This window comes from Marmota flaviventris, chromosome 4 (genome assembly GCF_047511675.1).
Source record: "Marmota flaviventris isolate mMarFla1 chromosome 4, mMarFla1.hap1, whole genome shotgun sequence".
NCBI lineage: Eukaryota > Metazoa > Chordata > Mammalia > Rodentia > Sciuridae > Marmota > Marmota flaviventris.
Window position 1 is genome coordinate 129679758 of NC_092501.1, and position 20754 is coordinate 129700511.

The 20754-nt window shown below is 36.7% G+C and overlaps 1 protein-coding gene across 1 annotated transcript; it reads right to left on the reverse strand.

Moving 5' to 3' along the window:
• Positions 1-810: 810 nt before the first annotated feature.
• Spryd7 (SPRY domain containing 7) lies at positions 811-20120 on the reverse strand. The gene is made up of 5 exons (XM_027928989.2): positions 19929-20120; positions 14526-14642; positions 11462-11628; positions 6897-6999; positions 811-1734 (listed from the first exon to the last, which is right to left on the reverse strand). The coding sequence occupies exons 1-5, from the start codon at positions 20032-20034 to the stop codon at positions 1637-1639; spliced, it is 591 nt and encodes a 196-aa protein (XP_027784790.1). The 5' UTR covers positions 20035-20120; the 3' UTR covers positions 811-1636.
• Positions 20121-20754: the final 634 nt, after the last annotated feature.

Sequence of the window (20754 nt, forward strand, 5' to 3'; positions counted from 1 at the left end):
GCTAGGCGCAGTGGTATATGCCTGTAATCCCAGCAGCTCGAGAGGCTGAGGCAGGAGAATCCAGAGTTCAAAGCCAGCCTCAGAAAAAGTGAGGCACTAAGCAACTCAGTGAGACCCTGTCTCTAAATACAAAATAGGGCTGGGGATGTATCTCAGTGGTCGAGTGCAACTGAGTTCAATCCCCAATAACGCCCGCCCCACCAAAAAATTGTCTCTTCAGTGGTCTTCAAACCTTAAAGAGTGTTATCAGATCTATCTGAGTGCTTGTTAAAACACAGATTTCTGGCTGCCATACGTAGCAGTTTCTGATTTGGGATCTGGGCTGAGATCTCAGAGTATCCATTATTTTAACAAATTCCCAGATGATGCCATGGCTACTAGCCTGAGGCACACCATGAAAACCACTGCTTCACATTGAGGAAGAAACTACATTTATTCAGTGCCTATGATGATTAAGACATTTTACATATATAATCTTATTAACTGACTAGTTGTAGGATCTTAGCATGTGGGTATAATTTTCCTTTCCTTTAAGTGGAGAATCTTGGGGTATGGAGGCACTGAGGAACTCACCTCCTGAGAAGATAATGACATTAGGAGCAAAACTACAACTCAGATGTCCACCCAGTTCTAATGTCCATGTTCTTTTAATACAGTATATTGTACTGCTTCTTGTTCATTAAAGGAGTGAAATATATAAATCTTCAGCATGCTCATTTGAAAAAAGGGAAAGTGGCCATGACTCTCAATGAAACCTAGGCAAAGGCTCAAGGTCATGGAGAAGAATCACTTGTTTCTGAACTTCTAAAATAAGGGAGAAGTGAATTTATTGTACAATTAACAAAACAGGATAAATTTATTTAATATAGAACTGAATATTCCTTAATTACTACTATTATTCATTACAGAAAACATATATTTAAATAAATCCTTAAGAGAATAATCTCATTTAAATTTAAAGCAGCATACTATTCTTACTCTAAATGTCTGCCAGTGCACACTACATCATTAATCAACACACTTACTCTGAAGTAACACAGCATGGTGGTCTTCAGCAAAAGTGCTAAAATTTTTATCTTCTTTTACAAAGCAAATAAAAAATAGTGATATAACAATAAGCAATTTAAGTTATAAGTGGTACATTAATACCATAAATAGATTTAAAAAAATGAAGTTGCCAATAATATAAATTTGTTATTTTGTTATAAGGTATATAAAAAAGGCAAGGAGACACAAAATTACTGGGCTTCAGATTTAAAATAATTAGTGAGATCTAAATTTCAGAATGACAAAAAAATCACCCAACTCTCTATCTCTATCAAAACAAACACTTTATATAAGAAAGATTCCCTTTTAAATATTTATACACATATCACCATTAATACTGTTAATAAAACTCATAGATATATTTATTTAAATAAGAATTAATAAACTGCCCCAAATGCTGATTTTTATAGCACAAAGCATAATTATTTTAACTCAACACTTTGGGTGGCATATTGAATACAATGCTTCTTTAGATAATATTAACAAGCAAATTTTTAAGAATATAATTTCATCTACAGGTCAGATAAAGCTTTATTAAATGGTAAACACTTGTAACAGTGCAGAAATACAAGTTTCAAAAATAATACATTCAGAAGATCTGCTGTTCAAATAATATTTTCTCAAAACCGGGTGGAGGAGTATGATAAAATTCACTGAACTGGCAATCCAAAATTGCACTGTCATCAACTAGAAGATAGAAAAAGAAAGAAAATAAATTAGAAGCAAACACCTTTGGAATGAATGCATAATTACAAAATCTACTGTTTTTGGACTAGGGATGTAGCTCAGTGGGAGCACCTGCTTAGCAGGCATGAGGCCCTGGGTTCCATCACCAGCACCACAAAAAAGTTAAAAATAAAAATAAAATAAATTGTTTTCTTAATATCATAACAGGAAAGAAGAATAAACCTTTCTGTTGTCCAGGCTACAAAATCTATTAGTATTTAGTAAAAACACTCAAACAAAAAGCAAAATCTATCAAAAACACTGGAAGGGTATACATCAAAACATTATTAATAATTATTTCATGCCAACTGCAGTGGCACATGCCTGTAGTCTCAGCTATTAAGGAGCCTGGGGGAAAGAGGATCTTAAGCCCAGGAGTTTGAGTGCAGCCTGGACAACAAAGAAAAACCCTGTTTCTTAAAAACAAAAACCTCCAGATGGTGTGAATATGGGTATTTCAAATATTTTTGGTATTTTCTCAATTTTATATAATTAAGATGTATTATTTTATACTATAATGGCTTTTTGGAAAAAATTATGGATTCGTGGGAATTTGCAAATATACTATAAGGAGTCTCATGTATCCTTCATTCAGCTTGCCCCAGTGGTAACATCATATATTCTTATACTACAATATCCCAGGAAACTGACACTGATATACTACTGAGAACTAGACTACAGGTCTTATTTAGCTTCTTCTACATGTTTTTGTTTGTTTTGTTTTTTGTGGTAAATGGATTTAATCCAAGGGCACTCTATCACTGTGATATCCCCCTAGCACTCTTTATTTTGAGACAAGATCTTGCATAGTTGCTCAGGCTGGCCTCCAACTTGCAATTCTCCTGCCTCAGCTTCCTGAATCACTGGGATTACAGGCATGTATCACTGTGTCTGGCTTCTTATAAGTATCTACTCAAGAGAAATCAATGTGTATATTCATACAAAGGCATAAACATGAATGTTTATACCAACTTTATTTGAAATGGTCCAAAACTGGAAACAGCTCTAATATCTACTAACTGGTGAAGAGATAAACAAATTTTAATACATTCACACAATGATCTATATCACTTGGCAGTAAAAATGAATGAATCAATGATACATGCTAAAATATGGATGAATCTTAATTATGCTAAAAAAAGAAACCAGACAGAGAAAGAGTACAAACTGTATGACTCTGCTTATATACTACTTTAAAAAAAAGCAAGCTAATCTAATGACAGAGAGAAGCTCCATAGTTGCCTGGTTAGTGTATGGTTGGGGTGAAGTCAGGGAGAGAGTAAGGAGACGTGAGTAGGAAGAATGACAGGGACAAGAGGAAACTTTTGGGGTGAACATGTACGTTATCTTATGATGATGATGAAACAAAGCAAAATATCATGAGAAGCAAAATAAGCACATAATTGGTACTAACAAGGAATGCAGCTGTGGTAGGGGATGTATACTGGGTGCTGAAAATGTTCTGTGTTTCTTGATCTAAGTGGTAATAATGTTGAGTGTTCACAGTTTTTGTTAAACTGCATAAATATGTTCAATGAACATTACTATATATTTTATAGTTCAGAAAATAAACACAGAAAGAAGTACTAGAATTGACATTCATGAAGTCACCAGTGATTTCAATAAGGTTGGTTTCAATGAAGTGATGGTAATGACAGCCAGGCAGGGTTGCAGAGGAAATGAATGATAACAATAAAGTTACTGGGTTTAGGCCCTTCTACAAGAAGTGTGGCTACTCAGAAAAAGGTGAACACAGGGCTAGCGAGGGATTCAAGTTCAAGTGAGGACCTCTGAGATGGAAAAGACTCAGAATGTTTATAAGCACAGGAGAAAACTAGATGACATATAATGTAGACAAAATAACTGAAGTCCTAGAGTTGGTGAGTTTGAAATCTAGACCTCATTTTCCATGTGAAAGGAACCATTTCCTTTGAAATGGATGGAAATACAGCAAGATTAGAGTCATCCCCAAAAACTTCAGAAGGAAAGGGAGGAAAGCTGGGAGGAAAGCTGGAGTTTAAAACTAATAATCTGTTTCTTTATAAGTAGAAGGCAAGAGCATCTATGAAGATGGGTAGGGAATTCTAGAAATGCAGTGATGGTCTCAAATACACAGAGATGTAAAAGAATTGCCAAAACTATTAAGAGATTAAATTAGACTGGAAGTCCTGACTTTGAATAACATTTCTTCAATGTTATGCAGTTTTTTCTTACAAAGGCTGAATTTAAGAACAGAAAGAATGGCTGGATTATTCTAGGAATGGGAGGAGATGGAAGGCAAAGGGAAAGGGAATTAAGTTGGATTTGAGTTTATCAAATTCAAATTGAAAATGCACTTCACTACATATAGTTTATGATCTTTTAACTTTGCTTCATTAAAAATAATGCTGAATAAGCTGGGCATGGTGGCACATGCCTGAAACCCCAGTAGTTTGGGAGGCTGAGGCAGGAAGATGGCAAGTTCAAAGCCAGCCTCAGCAATGGTGAGGTAAGGTCTCAGTGAGACCTTGTCTCTAAATAAAATAGGGCTGGGGATGTAACTCCGTGGTCGAATGCCTCTGAGTCCAATACCAGGCACCCACACCCCCAAAAAATGCTGAATGAAAGAAGTACTTTAGAATAATTTTATTTGGTACACTCACTTGTATAACTCAGTCATTTGACAGGTATTATTTCATTTCTCAGGCTAAACTATTTAAAATATCAAGCTACATTTCTACCTATTAAGTAAATAAAGGAATTACAGGGTTTCCCACTATGCAAAAACATTAACAGAAATTAAATTTAAAAGCACTTTTACATGCAAAGACACAGAAGGCAAAAATCATTGAAAAGTAATTTTTAGGAGAAAAGAAGACTAAAACCTTAACTACAGAATAAATCATATAGGGCTGGGGTTGTGGCTCAGCGGTAGAGCGCTCACCTAGCATGGGCGAGGCCCTGGGTTTGATCCCCAGCACCATATAAAAATAAATAAAGATACTGTGTCCAATTACAACTAAAAAATAAATATTAAAAAAAAAGTAAATCACAGGCTGGGAGTGTAGTTCAGTGGCAGAGCACTTGCCTAGCATGTGTGAGGCACTGGGTTCAATCCTCAGCACCACATAAAAATAAACAAATAAAATAAAGGCATTCTGTCCATCTACAAGTATAAAAATTTTTTTTAAAAAAGTAAATCACAAGCTTTGATTATTATATTATCAAATATTTGTATTTGTTATTGTATATTTCTGTGACATAATAGTCTGTCATCACTAACATTACTATCTTTATAGTAAACTATCCCCCCAAAGGTAATTTTTATTATGACCCAAATCTAAGAACTTTAAAGTAATTAAATAATAAAACATTTTAAACTTACTAAAAGTTGGAAAAATCATATGCTTATTGATTTAGAGTAAAGCAGAAATGAGTGATAAAGCCACTATGGTTATTTTTTTTTCTAAAAAAAGAGAGTTACAGGGAAATGGATGGCATTAGAGCAGATTATGCTAAGTGAAGCTAGCCAATCCCTAAAAAACAAATGCCAAATGTCTTCTTTGATATAAGGAGAGTAACTAAGAACAGAGTAGGGTCGAAGAGCATGAGAAGAAGATTAACATTAAACAGGGATGAGAGGTGGGAGGGAAAGGGAGAGAGAAGGGAAAATGCATGGAAATGGAAGGAGACCCTCAGAGTTATACAAAAGTACATACAAGAGGAAGTGAGGGGAAGGGGAAAAATAATACAAGGGGGACAAACGAATGTCAGTAGAGGGGGCAGAGAGAAGAGGGGAGGGGAGGGGAGGGGAGGGGGGTATAGTAGAGGATAGGAAAGGCAGCAGAATACAACAGACACTAGTATGGCAATATGTAAATCAATGGATGTGTAACTGATGTGATTCTGCAATCTGTATATGGGGTAAAAATGGGAGCTCATAACCCACTTGAATCAAATTGTGAAATATGATATATCAAGAACTATGTAATGTTATGAACAGCCAACAATAAAAAATTTAAAAAAAAATAAAAAATAAAAAATAAAAAAAGAGAGACATCTTGGTTTTTAGAGATAAATGCAAAATATTTATGAACAAAATGATAAAATGTCTGGTATATGCCTCAAAATAATCTAAGGAGGGAAGGAAAAGAATTGGAAAAGAGTGGGGGTAGATGAAAGTCTACTGGCACAAGTGGTAATTGTTTGAAGCTGGAGGATCAGTATATGAGGTTCATCATACTAGCCTCTTTACTTCTGTACATGTTTGAAATTTTCTATTAAAAAAACTTAAAGTAATTAAGTAGTACAGAGTCATTTCTTAAGTAACCCAATTCTTGGAAGGACATACCTGCACACAAATGTTGGCACTTATACACCTACAGCTAGTAAAAGCAAAACAATCAATAAGAAACTAGTCTAGGTTACCATTTCTTTCAGAAGAATGTTAACATTTAGGTGATTTTATAAAGGTAATAAATGCTCATTCTACATAAAAGTCCCATATCTAGTTCTAAAATATTCTTTATAATTACAATTTCAAGTTATTAAATTCTTCTTAGTAACTGGCAGAAAAAGCTTTGTAAATTCAGCAGAGCTTTTTGGAAAAGGATACATGATGAAAAGATAATATGGTTATTGCGTACCTAACTATAATCACTGTATTTAGAAAGGTCTTTTTTTTTTTTTTAAAAAAAAAAGAGGCTTTTTTAAAACTTTATTTTATTTATTTATATGTGGTTCTGAGGATGGAACCCAGGGCCTTGCACATGCGAGGCGAGAGCTCTTCCGTTGAGCCATAACCCCAGCCCCTAGAAAGTTTTTTTAAAAAAATTTTTTTAGTTGTTGATAGACCTTTATTTTATTTATTTATATGTGGTGCTGAGAATTAAACCCAGTGTCTCACACTATGCCAGGCAAGTGTCTACCACTGAGCCCCAGCCCCAGCGAGAGGTTTTTTTTTTTTTTAATGTGGGGAAAAATATTCTTCATTCTGCAAAGAGGAAATCTAAGAGCATGTATTCTATGTAAAAAAGTCCTTATTAATAACTTGTCCGAACTTATGAATGATTGTTATAAAATTAGTGTGAATGCCAAACAAAAGTTAACATACATCTAATAATATGAGAAATATTTTAGCTTACCATAAACAACTGGATACACTGTCCCTCGTATACCTGATGCAGGACAATGCATGTTTTTTCCATTCAAATATACATTTAATTCTACATGGTCATATGTAATACCCTATGAAGGAAGGAAAAAATAAAAAAGCCCCATAAGTATTAGAAATCATGAAAGCAAGAAAATAAACAAAAACCCAAGCATAGGGTCACTATAGTTTCCATTAAGGGTTTACAATCTGTTAGAACTCCACTTAAACTGAACTATAAAAATCAGTAGAGATTGTGTAGGGAAAAAGGCCAGGTAAGATCCCCAGCATTGACAGTGTAGCTTAAATCCTAATATTATTATTTATGTAATCTGGTTTTTATACTTTGAAAACAAAGCGACATAAGTGATGTAAGGGCTGCATGCCATAAACAGACTTTTTTTTTTAGCGGGGGGAGTACCGGGGATTGAACTCTGGGGCACTCAACCACTGAACCATCCCCAATCCTATTTTGTATTTTATTTAGAGACAGGGTCTCACTTAGTTGCTAAACACTTTGCTGTTGCTGAGGCTGGCTTTGAACTTGCAATCCTCCTGTCTCAGCCTCCCAAGCAGCTGGGATTACAGGCATATGCCACCATGTCCTGCCAAGACTTTTTAAACTCATAAATGAAACACTGTTCTTTGCTGGGTGCATGCCTGTAATCTCAGCTATTCAGGAGGCTGAGGCAGGAGGATAGCAAGTTAGAGGCCAACCTCAGCAATTTATAGAGAACTGGACTCAAAATATAATTTTAAAAAGGGCTGTGGGTATAACTCAGTGGCAGAATGTCCCTGGGTTCAATCCCCAGAATTGCACAAGGAAAAAAGAAACAACAACAACAACAAAAACCACTGTTCTCTGTAGAATTTGATCTTAAGGGAGGAAAACTCGAGGTTTTCATTATTAGGTCCTATAACCTGTTAGTGTTTTCAAGTTGTGAAGAAATGTCTTATATAACTTTATTTCCAAGAAGAAATCTACCCTGGTCTAAAAAATGTCCAGTATATTACTAAGGTAAAACTAGTTTTTGTAATTAAATAAGATTGGTAGCATCAAAAAAAAAAAAAAAATAGTAGCTCCAAAGATTTAAAATAGGGCTGGGGTTGTAGTTCAGTAGTACAGTGCTTGCCTACCATCTGTGAGGCACTGGGTTCGATCCTCAGTAACACATATAAATAAATAAGAGTATTGTATCCATGTACAACTAAATATTACACACACACACACACACACACACACACACACACACAGCTTCAAAACAAATAATGGAATAAAAGTATATTACTTTATTTAAAATTTTTTTGTAGCTGTAGATGGACAGCATGCCTTTATTGTATTTGTTCATTTATTTATTTTATGTGATGTTAAGGATTGAACCTGTGCCTCACACATGCTAGGCAAATGTTCTGCCTAGAGCTGCCACAGAGCTACAGCCCCAGCCCAAAAGTATATTACTTGTATACATTACTGATGGTGGGAAAAGAGCACAATTAATAATAATAATTATTAAAATGCTACAGAACATTTAAGATCGCCTAGGTACTTCATATGTACTCACTTAATCCTCAAACAAGATAGATATTATTAGTCCCATTTTTATCAATGTGGTAGCTAAAGAACAGAAAGGTTAAACTTGCACAGCTAGGAATGGCAGAGCTGAGATTTAAATTTATTCAGGCTGGTTTCAAATACTTGCTTTTAAATCACCATGACATACTGCCTCTCTTTATATCTTTATACAATATAGGTTGGGCATCTCTATCTGAAACTTTTTGAGGGTTGACAATGATAGCACAAGGGAAAAATTCCACACCTGACTTTCTACAATGGGTCATAGTCAAAAAACACAGGCACACTAAAAATATTGTATAAATTACTTTTAGGCTATGCATTTCCTATTTAGACTTGGATCTCATTCCCAAAATACCTAATTATGTATATATAAATATTCCAGTATCGACCAAAACCTCAAATCAGAAACACTTCTGGTCTCACGCAGTTCAGATGAGGGATACTCAACCTGTAGTTACTAACTAATGACAAAAAGAGATCTTTCCTTTGAAGAAGTAAGAAAAGACAACTGAGATTTTCAATTGATAAATCATTGCAAACCAAGAAGCAAACTACTTCAAGGATTTCTGAATGTGGATAAATTATATCACTTTAAAAGGTTTTTAGAGGTAGAAACAGATCTAACAGATTTAAGTCTTAACTTTTTCCCTTTCTAGATAAGATAGCAAAGGCCCAGAAAAGCCATTGTGTTAAGTGCTATACAAGTTTCTCCTCAAATTTGATCAAAGCTAGGAATAAACAATGATTTATTAAAAATTTAAAAAATTGAGAAAGATGAAGAGTATATAGATTGTCTTTGCTTCATTTCAGTTTATATATTTATATATAATAATAAAGTTAACTAATGCCCAGGATTAGTTTTTTTAATGATGAGGTCTGTTTTAAAAAAACAAAAACCTAACTATATAAGAAAAGAAAGTATGTTAATCTCTTTATGGGACTATAGGAAATGCAGCAGTTCAACAAAGTAGGTTATAATCCAGGCACCCTTCACCACTAGGTAGCAATATACTCTATTGCAAGCAAGTGAGTTTTAAATCCAAGTCTCCAGCAGAAAAACAAAACCTAGTACCAAAGAAAGGCAAAGTTTAATTTAAGTATTTTCTAACTTAATCTGTTCTTTTATGTGATCTAGAAACTGGGTTTGATTCTGCCATGATGATACTAAAAGCACATAAGAATGTTTTTCCTGTCTTATAATTCTTTCTACTTTTTGCCAACTGTTAACAATTTGGCAAAATTTCTTCTCAAGAGTTTGAACACACACACACACACACATATGAATAATATTTTACTTTTTGCCTTGCATATATTTCTTTTTTTAAAGATATTTTTTAGTTGTCAATGGATCTTTTATTTTATTTATTTATATGTGGTGCTGAGGATTGAACCCAGGGCCTCACACATGCCAGGCAAGTGCTCTACCCCTGAACCACAGCTCCAGCCCCGCATATATTTCTTATTTTTTAGTTCTTCTTTTATCAGAATGGGTATGGAAATTTAAAGTGTAATTTAATAATGCTGACAGGCTAAAAATGACATTCTTAGATCTTTCAATCTGTGATATCAGATATCATGAATGAGATAAGATATGAAGGCAAGAGTAACACACAGAAGTTCAGCATATTAACAAAGAAAAACATTTGTTACTGATTATTCTTATGTTTGAATTTCATCTTTTAGTGTAAATAGGTTGACAGCCTTAACTCCAAAGATTTTTTTCTTTTATGAAATAACCATTTAAATAAAGATGTTCCATATTATACACATCTGGCAATGATCTATGAATATAAACAAACTACTTAAAAAAAAAACAGAACAGGGAAAGACAGGTTATGACTTTTGTCTCCTTTTCTTCAACTTAGGAAAAAAAAACTTCAAACAATTAAAAACCCCGTTTTTCATATTTTTTTTTAAGTTGCAGAAGAGAAGATTAGACCACAATTAAAAATTTTAGGGCTAGGAATGTGGCTGAATGGTAGAATGATTGCCTCACATGCACAAACCCCTGGGTTCAATCTATAGTACTACAAAAATACTGAAAAAAAAAAAAAATCCCACACTTTTCTTTTAGTCTTTCTAAAATCCTGTATAATTCAATAACCTGTATTTGTTTTGTCTGGGTCATCTTATTAGGAGAAACTTTCCTTCATTATTCAGATTCCTTTCACCTTGATAATTAGAACCAGGAACCCAAGGTTCTGTGTACAAGAGTATGTTGGTTAAATGAGACTCTAGGACTCTGTTCTCAATCAACAGCTAACTTGGCTTGGACTCTAGAGACAGGGTTCTAGGCTAACATGAGTTGAGAAGAAGTGTCTAGGAAAAAAGATGAGGTCTTTGGGTTGCATTTTTAACAAGTTGCTTTGGTAAAGAGTAAAATAAGTCCCTTTGGGAAAGAAAATAAAGAATTCTTATAACATGTGACTCTTAACTTCTAAAAAAACCTTTTCTACAATTAAGTCTTAGGATTTTCAGTATAGTTCTCTGAAGATTTCTGAATGTGGAGGAGGTTTAATTAGATTAAGTTTAATGAAGACAGCCACTTCTAATTTAAAAATGCTGTAAATTTCAAACAAATGTTCAATAACAAATTAAGTATTTCCATTCTCAAAAATATCTACTATTTTCTAATACAAGGTCAGCAAATGTTTCAAATTGGGGCCAAGTTTTCTCTGATGTGACTTCTAGAAGTAGGAAATAGTGCTCAGCAGCCAATCTGTCACTAATCTACTTGAGAGGAAGCAAGGACTCCCTCTGATGCCCCCGGCCAGTGGCAGCTCTAGAAGGGAGAAGGTAATGAGGTAAGGCAGTGGCATCTACACCAAGTGCTCTCTCTGGAAACTGTTCCACCTTATTAGATTCAAACCCAGGCTTTGGAATCCAAACTACAAACCCCCAGGCAAAACTGTTATCTACTCAAAGCAGCTCAAGTGTAACAATTTACAGGGGATAGCAGCTCTAGCTACTAGAAGACTCACCACCACGTCTCCCTCCTGTGGAAGGCTGTTTGCTGGCAGCCTGTTTTTCTCTTCATTGTTGTGATATAGGGCTCCATCATTTCTCATCACCAGACTGTGCACATCTCGGCCAAGGGGAATCTGATTCAGGTTAACCTTCTGAGTTGCAACACCAATACCCCATATTCCTAAAAATACAATGGTTTAAATGCCCCCCCAAATCGAAAGAATGCAAATATAAAAGAGTCATTTTAAAAGGGAGCATAAACTGTTTTTTATTAAGAAGTATCACATTATCACTAAACTCTTTTCTTTGAATCTTTAAAAAAAATCTTTTAAAAGTAGTTTGCAAAGTGTATGTTTTCTACAGATAAGATGCAGCCTAGGAGATAAGCATTGTACTGCTAAAGTTCATATCTTGACCTAGTTATGTTATACTGAGCGAATTAATTAATGGCTGATTCCTCATCTGTGAACTGTGGAGTCTAAAAGTATTCACTTTATAGAGTTAGGAAAAGATAAGATCCAATAAACCAACCAAAATAGTGAAGTATTAAAAAAAAAGTGTGTGGGGGGGTAAGTATTATGTATAAAAAAAATGCCAGTTATTGCATTATTCTTCTCTTTTTTAAAATATTTATTTTTTTAGTTATAGGTGGACACAATATTTATTTTATTTTTTTGTGGGGCTGAGGATTGAACCCAGTTCCTCACGCATGCAAGGCGAGCGCTCTCCCTCTGAGTCACAATCCCAGCCCCCATTACTCTTCTCTTAAAAAAATTTTTTTAAATGCTACAGGGCTTGGAGTATAGCTCAGTGGTAAAGCACTTCCCTAGCATGCACAAAGCCCTGAGTTTTGAATTTATACAAATACACATTGAATTTAAGTGGTCTGGAGTTCTCTCAAGATTACCTCTCAGTGAAAGATTACTGTCTTCAGTTTTTGCATCTATAAAAAGTGACAAATAATGTATATTGTTAACAATATAATGGAGAGAAGAAAAATCAATGATAAGGTATAAAATTATTTCCTTATTAAAAGTTGAAGTCAGTGAATTAAAACCTTTTGGTCTAAGTTGACTTTTGAAACAGCAGCTTTCCTTTTAACAGGCCGAACAGAATACTTATATTTTTATCTCAAACTGCTTCCATCTCATTTTTTATAAATCAGGAGAAATTCTATACATGGAAAAAGGTTTAAAGACCATGTTCTCTTGGGGCTGTGGTTGTGGCCCAGCAGTCGCCTAGCACATGCGAGGCGCTGGGTTCAATCCTCAACGCCACATGAAAATAAATAAATAAGCCAGGTGTGGTGGCACATGCCTGTAATCCCAGCAGCTCGGAAGGCTGAGGCAAGAGGATGGCGAGTTCAAAACCAGCCTCAGCAATTTAGAGAGGTGCTAAACAACGCAGTGAGACCCTGTCTCTAATAAAATACAAAATAGGGCTGGGGATGTGGCTTGGTGGTCGAGTGCTCCTGAGTCCTATTCCTGGTACCCAGCCCCCCCCCAAAAAATAAAATAAATAAAATAAAGGTATTGTGTCCAACTACAACTAAAAAAAAAAATAAAATAAAAAAATAAGACCATGTTCTCAATATATTAATTTTTTTGGATTGAGTGAGACCATCAGAAACTTGCATGTTTAAACTTCACCATCTTGGCCTTTGAAATAATATGACCATATACTTTGTCCTCCAAAGTAAGACTGTTATGAAAGTAACAGGAGGTGACAATACTAAATTCACAGGATTACACTTGCAGACAGGGTTCTACAGTCTCCTTACTCCTAAAGAACTGTGCACAGCTAGGTTTGGTGGTACATGCCTATAATCCCAGGGGCTCAGGAGCCTGAAGCAGGAGGATCACAAGTTCGAGGTCATCCTCAGCAGCTTGTCAAGGCCCTAAGTAACTTAATGAGACCCTGTCTCAAAATAAAAAATAAAGAGGATTGGGGTGTGTCTCCTGGGTTAAATCCCTGGTACCAAAACAGTAACAAATTCAACAGAACAAAACAAAACAAAAAGCCTCAAACTGTACACAATTGCCTCAAGCTTTCAACATAGGATCAATGCTACAAACTCCAACAATCCATTTATCCTAGGGATATCATTAGGGATGAGATCCTTCACAGAAAATCCACATAAAAATTTTTATTACATTTAAGGCTCAAGCTACTTAGTTTTCTTGAGAAATAAGTGTGTTACACTTGAGAACATTATAGTAACCAGGAATATTTTGCAGCCAGTGAGCTAACAAATGACAGATTCAGATTTATATAGTCCTTTAAGAAAAATCACTATTTAAAACTAATATAGAGGGGCTGGGGTTGTAGCTTAGTGGTAGAGTGCTTGCTTAGCATGTGTGAAGCCCTGGGTTCAATTCTCAGCACTGCAAATAAAAACATAAAATAAAGGTCCATTGATAACTAAAACATATTAAAAAAATAAAAACTAATATAGAAAACAAGACAGGCAAGATGGTACACACCTGTAATCCCAGCTACCTGGAGGGCTGGGGCTGGAGAATTATAAGTTTTAGGCCAACCTCAGCAATTTAGCAAAAAAGGAAGGAAGGAAGGAAGGAAGGGAGGGAGGGAGGGAGGGAGGAAGGAAGGAAGGAAGGAAGGAAGGAAACAAGCCCCAGAAGGATATTCTGTATTATTTTATATTATTATATTATTCAAGGAGTAATAGAGGAATTATTTACTCCTATTATGTGATAGAGTCCTATCATATGCCTGAGTAAATAAAATGGTGAATTTAAAACCTCTTAATAATGCTACTATCTTATATTTACTCAGCATACTCAGTAAGACACTTTCATACTTTTTTCTCACTTTCTGTGAGGGAGGGAAAAAGACAGCTCTTATAATCCTATTTTATAAAAGAGAAAACGGAATCTAATTTAACAAAATTGACTAATTTAACCAGGATCACACAATGACAAGTGGAAGATTCAGGTATTCTAAGAAAGAGTTTGGAACCTTTTTTTATTACCTACTGAATCTTTTTCATATATTTAAAATTTTTCTTAATATTTAGAACAATTAAGACCTGAAATAATAAAGTGCCATTATACTAACCTGTAGACTGGATTTTGAATTCAAAGTAGCTTTTGTTTTGATGTAAAGGTGCACTGGCTAAACAACCTCCTGTTCCACATATTCTTCTTCCATTTTTTACAATGACAACATCTGTTCCTAAACAAAAAATGCAGACACTATATAAAGTTTTATATTTTCATATTCAACAACTAGAGTTAATTCATTCACTTCTAACACTTAGTTCACAAAAAACAGGGTTGTTATAAGTACTTTGAAATATAGGAATACTGATCAATAACTTTAAATACTTAATTCACTGTTTAAAATAATTCACTGTTTTATTATATAGAGAACATTTCTATATAATATTCATTTGTAGCTATAAGTCTTGGTTAATTAAGTTGTTTCAAATAATCTTTAATAACTTTGTATTATGCTGAATATTTAAAATTCTTGTAAGGAAGAAATAGACTAACTCATTTAGTTTTTAGCCAATAAATAAATTGGATAATTTCATAAATCTTTTGAAGACATAAACACAAGAAGGTTTAGTAAATTAGTGCAATTTTTAATTCATTCTATCCAGGTGAATTAAATCTACTAATACCAACAGAATGTCTACTAAGAACAAGACACTATACTAATGCATCAGTCAAGTAAGCATTGAAGAGTACACAGAATATGGAAAGGAACACATATCTATGTTGATACAGCTGACACTGAAAAATGTCCCTTTTAGGATCTCCCGCCCCCACTTTTAGGATCTTAAAAGGTTTGTTTAGCTAGCTACTGTCCATCACATGGCTATATGTAAACAGGTTTTAACATCAATAAACACTCTTTCTTCTCATTGAAAATTTTAGTTTCAGCTCAGATAATATTTATAGATGAGAGAAAGAAAAATGCCATCTCCTCATATGTGACTCCTCTACGGATTTGTTTCCAAACCTTGGTTTAGGAAAGCATGTATATCAAAGAACATTAAGAGACAACATAAGTCTAACATGTAATAAATATCCTTTAATACAAAGGGATGTGAGTCCCAAAGCCTGTGGCCAATATTGCCATCTCACTGGCAAAAAGTGCATAAAACAAAGCATATCTAGATATGAGAACTGTATGAGATTCATCCAGAAGTGTTAAATAAAACTACCAGTTTTAGAAGACTGAATTCATATTTAAAGAAAAAACTATTTGGCAAAAACACATAAGAGAAATGCAAAAAAAAAAATTAGATTCTATCATTCTCTCTCTTAAGGTTAACATTTAGATTCTATCATGATTATTAAACATATATTAACATCTATTATTTTATAATTAAAAATGTTAAAACCAAATTCTGAGAAAGAATCATAAATAATTTGTATCTGGCTATCCTACATACTTTTTCTTTTTTGGTACCAGGGATAGAACCCAGGGGTGCTCAACCATTGAGCCACATCCCCAGCCCTTTTCACCTTTTATTTTTGAAGCAGGGCCTTGCTAAGCTTTTTAGGGCCTTGCTAAGTTGTTGAGGCTGGTTTTTGAACTCGCTATCCTCCTGCTTCTGCTTCCCAAGTCATTGGGATTAAAGGAGTGCACCACCGCACCTGGCTACTCTACATACCTCTGTAGTTGCAACTGGAGAGCATTCTCCCTGATGGCAAAGACCCTGCAGTGTTTGGCATCTAGTGGATGCTCAGCAAATTTGTTCAATGAATGAATAAATAAGCTGTGCTAAGTAAGCACTTTGTAGAGGACATGCAGCATCTGCTTTTCCTTTCTGGATATACTTCCCCCTGGGATCAAACAATTCCAAGGAAGATGATTCAATCTCTGACTTCAGGGTACAGCATTTGATCTAGGTTAAGTCAATCAGTAAAATCCAAATTTCGTGGTTACAGTGATAAATCAAGAGTGGTCATGTGATATAACAAAAAACAATTAGAGACTAGGTGTGAGGATTTTTGCAGAGAAGTATGGAAATAAAGACACTTTCATTCATCCAGGCCCCAGCTACTCTGGAGGCTGAAGCAGATGGATCACAAGTTCAAGGCTAGCCACAGCAACTTAGGGAGACCCTGGTCTCAAAATAAAAAGTAAAAGAACTGGAGATATAGTTCAGTGGTAGAGTGCCCCCAGGGTCAATCCCCATTACCTCAAAAACAAAACAAAGAAAGACACTCTCATTCTTTTTATATCTGAATGAGGAAGCCTACAGCCCAGGCAGCTGCTTCAAGGGTTCTTGGAAGTTAAGCTTCAGGAACAAATAACAGAAGTTAGAGGAAAGAAATGAAAAGAAACCAAGTTGTTGGTAGCACTGAGTCTTTCCTGAAGCCAGGGCTCCCTTTGTACTTTTCAATTACAAGTACTAATAAATTTCCTTCACTATTTAAACAATTCTGAGTTGTTTTTTTCACTACCCGCAACTGAAAGCATCCTTATAAAACATATTTCCAAAGATTATACAAACAAATGGTAAATTCTTTTTCTTAACTGGCAGTGAGTGGTCTGTGGTTCTCCCACATTACTAAAACCTTTTAATAACCAGCTTCTATAATAGATAACTTAATGTCTTGGATTTCATCCTTGCTAAGTTAATAGAAATACAAGACTTTCAAAACAATATAGTCTGCCAGGTGTTGGTGGTGCATGCCTGTAATTCCAGCAGCTTGGGAGACTGAGGCAGGAGATCCTAGGTTTGAAACCAGCCTCAGTAACTAAGGGAGACTCTATCAACTTAGCAAGATTCCTATCTCAAAATAAAAAAATAAATAAATAAAAGCAGTTCAGTGATTAAGTCCTTTGGGTTCAATCCCTGGTACCAAAACAAAACTAAATAAAATAATATAGTCTGCTCTCAGGGTTGAAATCACAGAAACAACTCTAACATGGTATTCTCTTATTTCAATATTATTTTTTCTGGGCTGGGGCTGTGGTTCAGTGGTAGATCGCTTGCCTGGCATGTGTGAGGCACTGGGTTCAATCCCCAGCACCACATAAAAATGAAATAAAAGTACTGTGTCCACCTACAACTAAGAAAAATACATATTTAAAAACTAATTTTTATCTCCACAGCATTCTGTTAGGCACTGAGATGTTTTATATAGAAAAATGAATATGTTCAGAGAACATTCTGGGCCATTTGTGAATCACTGGGGAATCATTTTAAGCTTATTCCATTTCTCCTTACTAAGTAAAAAGATACTCTGTATTTGGATCTATGTGATATGTGTAGTTTTGGAAAGTCAAGTCCGGAATATCATAGAAATACGGCCACAGAGTATGTTTTAGAAACATTAGAAATTTCCAATCATGTAACATTCCCTTACAAGTAGTAGTCATGGGAGACACTGAATTCTAAAAAGTTAATCACGATTAAAAGCAGCAAATAAGGCATCAAAGAAGACATTCACAAAAACTATGCCACAGAAATTCCAAAAGAGGAACATCATCAAAATAAGTGACTACTCTAAAGGAGGTATCATTTAGATATGATATGTAATAGACTATTTAAAAAAAAAAAAAAATCAAAGCCAGGCAGTGAGTGGCATGTGGGAGGCTGAGGTAGGAGGATCACTTGAGCCCAGATCAGCCTGGGCAACAAAATGTGACCCCACTTGCGGGGGGTGGTTAGCCATCACATTCTTTTTTTTAAATATTTTATTTATTTTTTAGTTTTTGGCGGACACATCTTTGTTTGTATGTGGTGCTGAGGATTGAACCGAAGCCGCACGCATGCCAGGCGAGCGCGCTACCGCTTGAGCCACATACCCAGCCCCACATTCTTTAGGTTATCTATATAACATATCCAAATACATGCATATTGGCTTATATTTTCAAATGAAGATCAACATGTGCTTGAAACTCTCCTCTCATTTTTTTCAAGTTCTCAAATCAGGCTTCTTTGGGATTAGAGAACTTGAATTTACTAAAGACAGGTAAAGAAAAAACTTCCATGCACATAGAAAATCTGATGATGGGATCACTCTACTATATTTGTAGCTTAAAAGGGCTGGGCAGCGTTGGGGAAGGCAAACAGTGGAATGAGTATAACCTGTTTCTCCTACATAAGACATAGGCCAGAAAAAAAGGAATGTTCTAGAGTACACTGCTGAGATTCAAAAGTCTGACAGTAGAGAAAGGAAGAAGAGCTAAGGCTGCTTTAAGTTGCAGAAGAAATATATGGTTGCCCTTTACTGTATCCCCAACAGTTAAAACAATGTCTGCCATTTGTCACAAAATAAACATCACTTCAGTAAATCAATAAGTGAAATGGAAATGTTTTCAGACAGGATCTGAATATCCACTGTCTATAAATACATTGATAAATAACAGATATTTATTTATATAATGAGGTTCTGCACTACATGTGAAAGATCTAAGAACTGAAAGCTCTGTAAATACCATCATACAAGGTAGTAAACAATTATCACATATAGTACGTGCTATCAAAATATAATGGAAAACGGTTCCAGAATATAAAGAATCTGAGCAATAGAGTTGTGTTATACATATTAAGAACTGTCTTCATTATTTGTCTTTGTTATACAATATACTTTACACACGAGACATAGGAAAAAATTGAAAGGGCAGAAGTATATTTAGACTAAAATAATTCATATTATTGTAGCTTAAAGGGGCTGGGCAGCGTTGATTTTAGTATCCTAACTAAAATCATCATATTGGAAAATCTCTCCTGCTTGAACCATATATTCTAGACTATACGGAACAGTAGGTGGTAAAAGAGGCTACGTAGGGGAGAGGAAAAATGTTAGATGAGAACTTACTGGCGGGGGAAAAAACACTGAAGCGATGGAGCAAAGTGCTGATTTATTTTGCAATGCCTAACCTATTGGGATGACGCCAGTTAGATAAAATTACAGTGCTTCCAACAGTGACTAAGGGAGAATCTAGGAACGGGAGCTTTTAGTCGAAATAGCATGTTCTGACCTGAGGTGCGACTTCAGGCTTCTGCAATCTGCCTTGTTTTGACTTTGGGAGGTGAGGGTGGAATTGCTTCCAAAAAACCCCAAGCTTCATCCTATACGTGATGGGGCTAAAGTGAAACAACCGATTGTCAGGGCAGAAGACCCTAACGCATTCCGAAAGTGTGCGAGTCCTGAGAGGCGCGCCACAAGCTAACGCGGTGAGGGCGCCTCCGCTCCCCTCGCCTGGGGACACCTGACACCTCAGCAGGAGGCAACTCCAGGAGCAGGTCAACACACCCACTCCCGACGCCAGCCAGGGAAGGCTGCGCAGCCTTGAACACAGCCCGGCCCGATGGAGGCGGCCAGCGACAGGCGAACTCCGCGAGACTAGAGAGAGGGTGCCGCGGCAGCGAAGCCGGGCGAGGCGGGGTCGGAAGCCTGGGCGACGCGTGGTCCCTCCGACCCCCGCCTTGCCTCCCGCCCGCCGCCCCCAGCCTGGGGCCGTTGGGTATGGGAAAGCGAGGGCCCTTACCCATGTGCTGCGTGTCCAGCTGCACAGCCGGCATCTCCTTCAGAGGGATGTGGCCAGTCCCGCCGTCTCTGCAGCACCGCAGGCAGCACAAAACCGAAGCGGCCATCGCGCAGGGACCACCGCTCCGTCGCCGCCACCGCCCCTATACCGCGGCGACACCGCCCCTCACCGTGCCGCCCCGCCTCCTGTCCCCGCCCGAGCGCAAGCGGCGTGTGGGGCGCAGAAGCTGGCACAGCGACGCCCCTGGCCGGGAGGCGCAGCGCAGGCTGATGCTAGCCGGGCCTGGAAGGAGTGGAGGATAGGCGGGCTGGGCCGGGGAGGTGGGCGGAGTTAGTGCCGTGAATGGATGGAAGAGGGCGTGGCGGGCGTGCGGGAGGCGGTGTGCGCCTGCGCACCGGGTGGTTTTCTTCTCCCCCCCCCCCCCCCTTGGGCGGCTTCACGCCCACCCCTAACGTTGACCAGTGAGGCTGTCCCTCTGCACTGTCGCGGTTTCTTGTATGAGTTTTTTTTTTTTTTTCAGTTCTGTTCTGTTCGTTTTTTTTTTTTTTTTTTTTTAAAGATGGGGTCTCGCTATATTGCCAGACTGGTCTTGAATTCTTAGGCTCCCGCGATCCTCCTGCCTCAGTCTCCTGTGTAGCTGGGACTATAGGCGCGCGCTCTCCGCCGGGTTGGATGTCATGTTTTTAAAACTGTGCCTTTTTGCTCCACCATTATTTAACGCGCGGATTGACAGAAACAGGCCAGGACTATGGGGAGCTATTCAGAGTGACCTCCGAGGTTTCCCTTGTTCACCCAGGCCTGAGCAAGCTGTGCCTCCTAGGAGAGT

Bases quoted from the DNA above. Each gene is read 5' to 3' on its own strand.
- Spryd7 (XM_027928989.2), bottom strand. From the start codon at position 20,034: ATGGCCGCTTCGGTTTTGTGCTGCCTGCGGTGCTGCAGAGACGGCGGG. The intron at 11,629-14,525 runs GTTAGTATAATG...TTGTATTTTTAG, and splicing joins ATTCAAAATCCAGTCTACAG to GAATATGGGGTATTGGTGTT. The intron at 7,000-11,461 runs GTGAGTCTTCTA...CTTCCTTCATAG, and splicing joins CACAGGAGGGAGACGTGGTG to GGTATTACATATGACCATGT.